Source organism: Teleopsis dalmanni, chromosome 1 (genome assembly GCF_002237135.1).
Source record: "Teleopsis dalmanni isolate 2A chromosome 1, ASM223713v2, whole genome shotgun sequence".
Taxonomy (NCBI): Eukaryota; Metazoa; Arthropoda; class Insecta; order Diptera; family Diopsidae; genus Teleopsis; species Teleopsis dalmanni.
This window is the reverse complement of record NC_051846.1, coordinates 208,247,764-208,260,232: the sequence shown is the minus strand read 5'-3', so window position 1 is coordinate 208,260,232 and position 12,469 is coordinate 208,247,764. Positions and strand designations below refer to the sequence as shown.

General features: G+C 27.5%; 1 protein-coding gene across 6 annotated transcripts in view; it reads left to right on the top strand.

The window, feature by feature from the left end:
• Positions 1-12,469, top strand: part of LOC119671616 (cAMP-specific 3',5'-cyclic phosphodiesterase) — a 147,640-nt gene that overhangs the window by 114,190 nt on the left and 20,981 nt on the right. For 4 of the 6 annotated variants that reach the window (XM_038082338.1, XM_038082339.1, XM_038082343.1 and 1 more), the window contains exons 2-3: positions 2,883-3,059; positions 9,467-9,505. In XM_038082338.1, the coding sequence (XP_037938266.1) occupies positions 2,883-3,059; positions 9,467-9,505 (216 nt within the window). The remainder of the gene's footprint in view (positions 1-2,882; positions 3,060-9,466; positions 9,506-12,469) is intronic. The other 2 variants (XM_038082341.1, XM_038082342.1) reach the window with 1 other exon arrangement.

Genomic DNA, 12,469 nt, shown 5'->3' with positions numbered 1-12,469 from the left:
TTGACATATCATTATTATTATTATTGAAAAGAATAACCAAAAAGATATATTGTGCCCCTTAGTCAGATTATTGTGTTCCTGCAAGTCCGAATTCTTTAATGAAAGACAGTATAGAGCCTATCCCTCCTAGTCTTGGATCCTTATAATCCAATAAATCCTGCTAGGTGTTTCTTCCGCTTGTGCATCAGTAGCAGACACTCTCCAAGCACATGGTATGCAGTTGCTTTCTACAGTATCTGCAATCTGAGTTGGATTGAATTTCTAACTTCAATCTACAATGAGCGTTCAATAATCCCGCAATAATTCTTAGGTTATTTTTTGATTGTGGTATGCAATCCTTGAAGCGTTTTTAGGTTGTAAGTTCCTAAAAGCATTTTAGATTGACTATTGACATATTAATAGTCATCTTTGAAAATATTCATTGATTGGATTGTTAATATATATATATATTATTTGAGCAATATATGCCAGCTTTCACACTCTCTCAAATTTAAAATGTAGACTCACTTGTTGACGCACTGAATAAACATCACATTTAAATTAATTATTAATAATCCTGTAAATAATTTTAAGTATAAATGTAAGAATATATTCTTATAGTAACTTTATTCTTATAAATTCTTTTGATTTAAGTAATATAAATTATAAATTCCTATTTGCGGACAACCAAAGCACTCTATAAAACCTAGAATATTTCTTTCATCCTACATTATTCTAATTATGAGATTTTTTTCTCAGCTACATAAATACAAATTTATGGCTAAATTGTAACATATTTAATAATATTCTCACATCAAGATATTTGCAATCTTAATTTTTGTCACTGAAATCACACTTAAATAATTGTGAGTACTCCGTGTGTGCGTTTAGGCGTAAATTATAAGTAAATAGCATTCATTATTGTGACGAGCCCGAGGCAGCCAAGTAGAGAAAACATTTATATAAATACTGTGCATATACGAGCCTCAAAAGGAAAATATTTATAAATGTTTGAATCTACAAAACCCACAAAAAATATATAAAAATTATATTAATAAAGGCGAACGCGCCACATGAAAGCGCTTTTATGTTTGAGTTCGTATGCGCCTAATTATATGTGCAAATATTTTTATTTAGTTAAGAACGTGCACACAACGAAAGATACAGAAACAGAAACAAATACAAATATACAAATATAAACAAATACGTTGGTGCCATTAAAGGTAGGGAAAGGTGAGGTGTACAAAGTAAATTAATTAATTTACTATGTCAAGTGGTGGATTAAATTTTTTATGAGCTAAAATAGATTTTAATACTTGAGCATGTTTTGCCAGATACGATACTTTCTACTGTGGCTGTGGGTTCGCTTTTTCCACTTTTTTTTTTTGTTTTGTTCACATTGTAACACGAAAGTTACTTTGAACCCTTATAAATTTTGCACAACTTTGGAGATTTGCTTTTGTTGTTAATAAATCTCTTAGGAGAAGAGGCACATAGCTGTAAAATTTTGATAAAAGCAAAATATTTTAAAATTCAGAGACAAATATGCGCTACAGAAATAAAGTTGCAGACTCAGTTGCTTATGTTATACAATTTTAATATTATTCTTATTTTTTTTTTTTATATTTTTCTTATATATTGGAGTCAAGAAATTTCTCAACTGTATAATAGTGACATTTCAAATAAATTATTTCAAAACTATAGAACTTGTTTAATATTCCCCAAGTTTGGGTAATGGGCTTCCGTACTCTTTCAAGTCAGCATGAAAAATAAATGCCAATCAATTTGGCATAGTGTAGATGAATTTCGTTTCCTAAAGACCCTAAATATACTCATTCTTTCGGTATTAACAGAAAAAGAAAAACAATATAGCAAAGTTTTTGGCACTTTTCTCATTTTTAAATTTGACATCTTCTTTGTTACCACAATTTTTATAATACTTTTTTCCTCTTCTTTTTCTTTATTCCTTTTTTTCACTTTTTCATTATTTTCTTTGTCTTTATTTCATTTTCATTAAAAACTGTTAAGCGCAGCATGTACTGGTTAGCAACTTTTTTCGAAAAATGGCGTCGCAGCGGAAAAACTTTTTAGCAGCCATCGTGATTTAATTATGTCAACTGCTACAAGAGCCCAAAAAATAAAATCTAACTCAGCAAAACCAAAAAAAAAAAAAATTTCAAGATCCTAAATAAAAATAATAACAGAAAAAATTAAAAAAAATTTTCTGTGTTAAAAAACTTCATCAAATAAAAAAAAATAAAAATAAAAACAACAATAAAAATAATGAAAACTTTAAAATCTCTTGTTAAACGTCGCGCTTCCGTTTCCTTTGCGAGCGACAACGGAAGCTGCTCGAAATAAAAGGAAATGCGTTTTTTGAGCAACAAAATGGCACATAATAGGAGTGAACCAGGAACAAAAACAAAAAACAAAAAACAAACAAAAAACAAGAAACAAGAAAAGTGAAACGAATATAAACAACAAAGTAAAGGGATTTTCTAAAGTATTTGTGTTTTTATTAAAGAAACACGATGCAAAAAAAATAAACAAAATAAACATGAAAGATTAAAACACACTAAGAAATTAAAACAGAAAAAAGGAGAAATAAAAGGATACAAAGTATTGTATTGCATTATTTTTATTATTGAAACAATACAAAGAACTACCAGAGCAACGCAGCTAAAAGCACAAAAACTCACAGAATTACTTGAATTGAGTTTTTGTCCTTCGTCTGTGTACTCAGCGCTCTTGTCCTTTTTAAACTGTGAAGTGCTCGCTTCTGCTACGGAAAAGTAATAGCAAATTTAATTAAAATTTTTTTCCATATATTTAGTTTTTCATATTTTTTATATTTGAAGTACTTTTCAGAAATTTCATTTTTCCTTTCTGTTTTCTATTTACAGCTTCGATGTAGAAAATGGCCAGGGAGCACGATCTCCGCTTGAAGGCGGCTCACCAAGCGCCGGTTTGGTTTTACAGAATCTTCCACAGCGTCGTGAATCGTTCTTATATCGCTCAGATTCCGACTTTGAAATGTCACCAAAGTCTATGTCCAGAAATTCTAGCATAGCAAGTGAAAGGTAAGTTCTTTTTTTACACTTCATGTCTAATAAACAATGTATTTTAATATTAAATTTGTCAAACAAAAGTGTTGTAAATAAAGGTATGTTAAGGTGAACAATTAAGCAACAATATAGGTATAAACCTAACATCTGAAGTATAAACAAAATTAGTTATTACTTATACATTTATCAAATAGTAACACAATGAGTGTATAGACCTTAGTGGATCCTTAGAATCAATGGTATTACTTAACCTAACCTATATATTTATCATAATATTTTTATTATGATAAATTAATATATTAATTTATTTTATCATAACTTTTTCATGTGAACTATTAGCGTTATTATTATTTATGTATGTAATTACCAACAATTAATTATTAACTTAATACATTTTATTATAACTTTATCACGTGAACTATTTTCGTTATTACTGTTATTATTTATTTATATAATTACTACCAATTTCACACTCCTTTCTTTATATATCAGATATATCTCCAAAGCTTGATATGTCTATGACTAGGCAACGAAAACGTGTATAGTTTTTAAACGTCCCATTCTCCATATTTCTTATTATAATATATAAGTAATGAGATGGTCTTATAACCATGAATTTAGTTATAATATTATTGAAGAGATTGCGCCACTCTCTAGGAATGAATTTTTATGTTCAAACCCCACTTAAAACGGCTCTAAGTCAGTTTCCATATCTATCGGTTTTTATGATATTAAAACCTTTCTACTAGTAATCGTTTTTTTTATTGTTATCATGTTACTTTACACTAACAATTATGTATTAAAATAATTATTAATAAATAGCTGGTACTGTTAATACTAGGTGTACTTATATTGTTGCTGCTTAATTAAAAGATGGGGAAAGATTTTGAAAGTAATTAGAAAAATTTTAATTATATATAATGCATATTCAAATAAAAAAAAATACACAAATTGTATGATAAAGAAAAAAATTTTGTAAACGCTTGAAAGAAAAGCCTCTTCTGCTATTGCTTTAATAGAAAAATTATTAAATCAATGTTTTTTATATCAAGTGACTTTAATACTACTCTGACTTTCAATATTTTTCTAAACAATTCAAATCTTCACTTCTATTCTTAATGTATTCAAAATATTCATTTTTAGTTCCTACTACATATCTATCTTTTTATTACTTGTATTTACAACTCACTTTACTTTGAAGACATTCTATCACTAGTTCATTTCATGCTTCTGCACTTTTTAATAATCTTTAATACTTCCATGTGTTGTATGTGGTATTTCATATTTAAGTGTTTTTTTTTACATTTTTATTTTAAATTTAAATTTTTGTTCATTTTGTTTTTAATAATGTTATATATCATATATTTAATTATTGCAGTGTATTTAGAAAATGAGTTACAAATATTTTACATACAGAAAAAGGGCAAACCCTTTTAACTAATTTTTTTTTTTTATGATTTTGTGTTTTTTATAATAGAATGAGTAATATAATATATAATAAATAGAACAGAAAAATCTTCAACTTATGCACCGAAATGGTTAGACTGCATATGAATCTCTAAACCAATTTAATTCATTTTACGTGTGAAATCCTACCCTTCATTCCACTCATACATCCAGTCAGTTGTGAATTGTTCATATATTTGCATAAAAATAAAGAAAATAGCGATTAAACAAAGAGAAAAAAAATTTGAAATTGAAAAAGTGCTAGCTAATTGCACTAAAAATATGAAATAAAATTTAAAAAAAATAGAAAACATCAGTAAAAATATTAAATATTAAAAATATGAGTCTTTCTTATGGCTCTTTAAAGAAAATGCTTTAAAAATTTTCAATCACTTACATATTTTACTAAATACTACGTTTTATGAGTACATTTTTCCTAATATTTTCTATTTTATAAATATTTTTAAAGTATGAAAATTGTATGCAGTAAACAAATACATACCTTAAACTATCATATTAATAAAAATAATGGGAATGGTAATAAAATATCCACAAATTAAAATAAAAATGCAGAAATATTTCAAGACAAACTAAATAAATTCATGTAGAAACTCTTGTAATACAAGAAATGAATCCAAATAGTTTTATTACATAATTAAAATTATTTAAAATTTTGCAAAGTAATTTAGCTCATAAAAATACCAGAAAAGAAATCGTCTATATAAAAGTTTATTGAAATAGCAAGGGTACTGCGCAAGGGAGGCATAAGATACCCAAATAACAGCACTAAATTAAATTTTAATAGAATATACATTTTATTATTTTAATTTTTATATAACTTAGTCTTGACGTCACTTCGAAACAATTTCAAACAATATTAAATTGCAATTTCTTATGCCAAGGACATTTTCAGGCACAACATACAACATACAAAACATTTAAAGCACAGTTTGCGACAGGATACAAACTGTGGTAAGATAAGCAATGCGCGAGTTTTCTTATATCGTACAAATATCCATTGACTATATACACAACTGCTGTAGCACAATATGTATATCCATGTGACGTCGGTTAACGACTTTTACGACAGACCACATAAACATACACTTAAGCACATAAAGTTTCTTTAATCTGCTTAGGGTTAAGCCTTGCTAAATCATTTAATTTTGGCTAAAGCGTTTAGTTTCCCCATAAACAGCGTTCACGTCGTTGAACATAATTCTTGGTAAGAATTTTTTAAGGAACTATTTCAACTTCAAGTTTTATTTGTACATATTTATGTGTTTACTTTGGTTTTTACTTTTAACTTACTTTCCTCCTTGAGTTTTTAGTGCTTCACTGACCCTTTTCCCATGTTCGTTTAATGTTCTCTTATAGGTGTGTACACTCTTGACCTGCTGTTACTTAAATTAAATCCTCTTTTCTGTTTTTCCGTTTTCAGCCCAATGTAAATGTGCTGCCATTTCTTCCCAGCATGTGTGTCTTAAGTTTTGACTTCTGGTTCATGGAATGGTCATGATAAGAAGTCACTTATATATAATTTAATTTGTATTAATTTAAGTTTTGTAGACCTGAAATTTTATATACTCGTATCTTGAAAAATATTTATAATGTAAAAATATGCTAATACCCTTTTTAGGTATTAAGATCCAATTTGTATCCATTTTGCAGTTTCGAAACTTAACATAAATATAATACACTTGTAATTAGGATGAATCATGTCATTTAGTGTGTGATTTAAATGTCCATTTCGAGATATTATTTAAATGTCCATCATTGAAGATCTTGAAACCTTTAAAGGTAATTCCGTTGATTTGTCGCTTCATACTAGCATCAACGCAACCGTCACTTAATTCATAATCGAGAGTTTAAGAATTGTCCCTAATTCTATGCAGGATCCTACAAAAAGAAAGTTCAGTAATGCTCAATCGTATGATCGTGGTCGGCTAATTCCCATCACTAAAGTAATGAGTTACACGTTCGTGAAATTTCTTCTCTAACAAAGCGAAATAAATACGTGTTGTGTAACTTATGATAACGCCCTGTTACAACCATAAGTCTTCTGTATTCATATCTTCCATTTTATACTGTAGTGATCACAATTGTGGGCTAACGTCAGATCAAATGCCATATCATACTGTAATTTGTCTTATGGATTTTTATTACCTCACAAAGCAAGGAATGATCCTTAGCACTGAAAAAAATTCAGATAACATACCTAACTTACTATTATTTTAGTAAATTGCATAGTTTTAATATATTCAACGCGTGTTAAACAATCCCAACTGGTCTTCTAGTAAAATTATTATCCCTCTTTGAACCAGTTCAAATATTATAATAAGCGTGAGTAACACGTTAGGAACATAAGATACTCTCCAGCTTTCTTACTTTCAATTATTGTATTAACTCCAACCACATGAAAGCCAATTAAATATTGTGTATTAATTTCTTCGATAACTATTACTGTCTGATTCGAAGAACTAGTTTCAGACCCATCTACATATCATAACTTATTGAATCAGGTGTCTTCTAGCAGTACTCCGATGACGTTATCGCCCTGGAACAAGTTTAGTTGGTTCTCTCAAACAATTTAGTTGATCTCTGAATGCCTAATGGTCGTTTCTATACCAGAACTGTCCTATTTTTTAACTTCCAACAGAGCTGCATTAAAATAAATTATAAGACATTTTTGTTTTTAAAAAATACAAGTTTTAAATGCAAACATAATGTATTTAATTTGCATTTATTTCCTTATAAAATAACGACCCATGTGATGTCTTTTCAAATGCCAATAAAAACTTGTTAATAAGTCGAATTTTACCCGCCAGAATTCAACTGATTTAAACACCACAACCAACTGCAAATCAAATAAATGTTGCACTCAGCTTTCAAATTACTTTTCAAGTCATTTTAGATTAAATGCATTTGTTGTCCTTCATCTGCTCCTGGACCAACAAACTTATTGCAACGACTTTGTCAAATTACCTGCAATTTTCTGTTTTTCTTTTTCCATGGAACACGAAAATTTCTAACTTTTCCACTTTTAAGCCACTTACAAGAGCAACCGAATAACCATTTACTATTCAAGTGTGTTTTTAGTTATGCGCCATAGAAAAAAAGGATAAAAATAGTAAGGATATTCAAAAGTGCAGTTACTATTTTCGCTATTTGACCCACAGCAATGCGCTCTGTTACGGATTAAGAACTTTTAACATGCGAACCAAAAATATGAGCAATTGTTATTAACGATTCCGACTGTTTGGTGTGAAAGTGGAAGTGGTGGGAGTGGTGGGTGTAAGAGTGGTAGTGGGTTCAAAAGGGCATATGGAAATGGGTGTCGTCGTCTACGTCAGCGGTAAGCTGAAAAGTCATATCAAGTGACGCCACTGCACAAACAACTTAAAAATGGCAAATATCAAATGCCAAAATGGCAACAAAATTTAAAATTGAAACCACCAGCATAAATTTCCAAACTTTTTATTAATAATTTTTGCATTCGGGCGAATAGCAACGTTCCAACTATGACGCTGGACCGGCGCACAAATTAAAATCTGTGAACGGGATTTATTAATAGTGAGCGAAAGGATAAATTTCATTTTAGACGTAACTGCTCTGCACGCTTAATTAATATCCGCAAACTTTAGCATATTGATGGCATTTTGAACTTTTAAATTTTTAATTCATTTAATTGAGCTCACTGTGGGTCCTTAAACAATTTTAATACACGAATGGATTTATCTGATTTTTTTTTTTATTTCACAGTTAAACTTTTTTATAATTATCACGACTTTTGTGAATTTTAGTCGCAAGACATTTAAAAAGTTGATTGTGGACTATAATAAATAAATTTTAATGAAGTAATGGCTTTACGATCAGTGATTTAACATTTAACTGCAATTACTGCAATTAATACAGACACCTTCAAGGAAGCTATAAACTTCCATTCTCTACAATGCATACAGAGTATCAAATCTGTGTCAGTACCAACGCTTCAAAAGCGATTCCATAGCATACTTGTGCCTCCCGGTATCACAATTTAAATTTACATTTTATGATAGCTGATAATGTATTCACGCGTACCTCGTAATTAAGTATTACTTATAATCCAATACATATTTTAACATATTGCTCGCAGTAGTGTAATGAAATGATTCTTTCATATCCTCGCCGGTTGTATTGTCTCTCGTTAACGATTTACTTAATCATACATTAACTGAAGCATTGTTAAAATTTATATGCATATTAAGTAAATTTTAATTAATCCACTGTTGAGTCATGCTTCCATTCTATATAATCATATGGAGAGATATGTGCTCACTTCAATCGTTAATGCGAGCAAAATCGATATATATTTTGCATAAAGCCATTGCCATTGTTATGCGATATATTGTCCGTCATTATTGAAGGACATGGGACATGTTAAAAAAATAAAACTACCATCTGGTCATATGTATTTGTTTGTGCTGTATTTGTGTGTATATTTTATATAAGCCATGGTATTTTATTTATTTAAATAAATATTTTTACTCATATTTCAAAGCAGAAAAATGCACTTGAACTTTTTTTAAATTACTTGGTGACTTATAAAAAAATTACTTATATGTTCGTAAAACTTTAGTTCATCCAACATGCATGAAGTCCAATTGAAACATATATATTTTTTTTAAATGCGTCCATATTATAAATTTTAAAATAAATTAAATTATAATTTTCTGTTTTATCTTTTCTTTTTTTTTTTATTTTTTTTGTAAAAATGTGCACTACGTCTCATTGTTCAGATTTTAATTTGTTTTTAAACAAATTTAATGCTTTTATTCGCCAACCGCGTCAACAATCTCTCATCAATATTTTTAATTTATAAATATACATATATATATTTTTAAATGAAATATAAAATATGAAATATGAAAAACAATAAATATAGAAAACAATTTTTAAAACAAAATGTTTATTGTTATTGTTTGTAACCCTTTCAGGTTTAAAGAGCAGGAGGCATCAATCTTGATTGACAGATCGTACGTATTTACTTTGAAGCAAAATACACAAAAAAAAAAAATAAAACAAAATAGAATATGTACAAAAATTTTAATTTTTGCTATAAAAAAAAATACATAATTATTAATTTGAACTAATTTAATGCTACTTTTATTTATAAATTATAGCAATTATTTTTATATTTAATTTTCTTCTAATTTTGTTCGATGTTCGGAACGCGCAGCGCACCTTTTTGCTTTGATAAAATTTTGAGCTGCTTTTGCACTTTTTGTATAATTTTTCAAAATTTGTCCAATTCAATTGAAATGATTTTTTAAGCATTTTAGATTTATTAGTTTTGAGAATAAATAGCAAATTATATTTAAATTTCCAATATTTATTTTATTTTTAAATTTGCTGCTGCTTTTTTTTTGAGTATACATATATATATATATATATAATTATAAATAAAAACTTTGCTTGGGGCCGCCAAGTCGTTTGTTAGCGATACGTTAACAATGACGTTTGTAAAATACCGCGAAGAAAAATATTTGGAAGCTTTTAAATTTGTTTATAAACAATTTCAATTTCAATATATTTGTATTTGTATTATATAATTTATTCTCTTCTAATATATGCAATTTTCACTTTTATTTTAATTTTTGATGTTCCCTCTTCAATTGTGGCTAAATATTTACATTAATAGTTGCATGCACTTATTTATTGCAATAACAAACAAAATGCACGCTTATTTAAATTATAATCTCATATAAAAATATTTAAATATTAAATAAAAAATATATATTATATTAATTATAGCAAATTCTAAATCAATAGAAATACTTTTTTATAAATAACAATAATTTATTATAGCTAACAGAAAATATTTAAAGTTTCTAAAAATATATTTACTATAATTATTTTTAAATACGATCATATTATTGAATATTTTATTATTCAGACTATTTAAAAATTAAGAAAATCTCTTTATAGTTCGAATATGAATTGTCTGAATTGCAATAAACAGTTCGACATCATTCCCTTTGTAGTTCATAGACATCATTATCAGGACTAGCAATAAATAATTTGAATAGTTCAAATAATAGTTGTGCATATCAGTATATAGTATCTGTATAGTTCGGATATAGTTCTCTGGACTCACAACAAATAGTTTAAATAGTGCAAGCAATAGTTGTTTATATTTTTATATGCATATATGCAAATAGTTCAAATAATAGCTATGTAAATCTGTATAGAGTATCTAATTAATTTGGATATAAATCTCTGGACTCAATACAAATAAATTACATAGTGCAAACAATAATTGTTCATATTTGTATATGCATATTTTCTATAAAGTTCGGCAGTTCAAGCAATTTAATTGTATCAGTATATTCATATTATCTGAATAGTTTGGGTATCATAAACTGGACTTCCAACAAATAATTCGATTAATTTAAATAAATTATTTATATCTGTGTATTTGGACTATGTATTTAGAATATATGCAATCTATCCGAATAAGCACAATACTTGTATATACCGCAATGCATTCAAACGTCGTTTTAGAAAAAGTACCAACTAATATCATTTTTTTGAAGATTTTGAATTAAAGATTAAAAAAATTCAGTTATAGGCTAGACATATAAAGTCTAAATAAATTAATTATAAGTTAATAAGATGTATTGAAAATAATCAATCTTAAAGTGTACCTTATGCCATAAGTAATTAGTAATTATGAAAAAGTTTTATTAACCATATGATTTATATACTGATTGTATATAAATTCGTTTAAATAAATAAATAAATTTTTATTATTTCTCAAATATTGGCTCTCCATAATATTTTTTAAGACATCTGCTTTTAATCTTTTCACACTGAAATTTTAATTGATTGAATGTGATTACTATCGCATCTTTGTTTTACCAAATTTTATACATTATATGAATATATTATATATATTATATGAAAACTGATGAGGCTTAATGAGGCTGTTAACATAATACATTTACTTTCAAATAGCAAATTGTAAATACAAGAGTCTTCCAATATGAAGCACTCGTGGTTCATTATGGTTTTAAAAAACTATTATTACTGATAAATAGATATTAAAGTAATGGATTAACGAAGTAAAAAAGTTTCAAAAAGACAATCTGCGATGCAGGATGTTCTCCATTTACAATGATCACTAATATAAAATACCTTATAATAACAGATTATATACGTGGAAGCCACTCACACCATGCAAGATTAGTGCCTCACTATGACCTTAATGCAATCTTACACAAGCCTTGTTGCTTGTAAGCAAAATGATATAGAATGTCTCTAAACAGATAGTCTCATCACAGATTTCTGTCATACTGAAAATCAGTTGGGTGAAATGTGTATCCTTCACAATATTTAATATCATAGCTCCAACTAGACTGAAGAAAAGGTAACCATCTTTCAATTCCTTCATTTCTGCCCTGGGCTGTTTCCAAATGTGCAGTTGAAATATAAAAGTACTTTACGTTATTGCTGATACATACTGATATAGAGACAAAGATCTTTTTTTATTGCCATAGACGCCTTTATTGACAAAAAGTGTTCCTGAAAGTTGCATTCATCTATACTGGATTTGGTAAATCCATTGATTCTTCCTCATTTAAAATTACAAAAACTTTTAGTAACAAAAATATGTTTTATATCATTTTCATATGTATTGCTGAATATATCTTTTTTCATTATGTTTATCTTAGCTGTCATACTTTTCTACGTAATAAATTTAAACATTGTAATAAAATTTTCACAGAAATTTTGCTTTAATAATTTTACTTGTGAAATATATAAATTTCCCCTTAAAATATATTTTGCCTTAATTTCATTGTTTTCTCGGAAAAATTTTTATTATAATTCAGTTTTTAATATATTTTTATAAGACAATAAAAAAAATTTATTGTTGAGTTTTGCGCCACAAGTGATGCCCCAGTTATTATCAGAATAATTATGTGCTTTTTCCCAAAAAT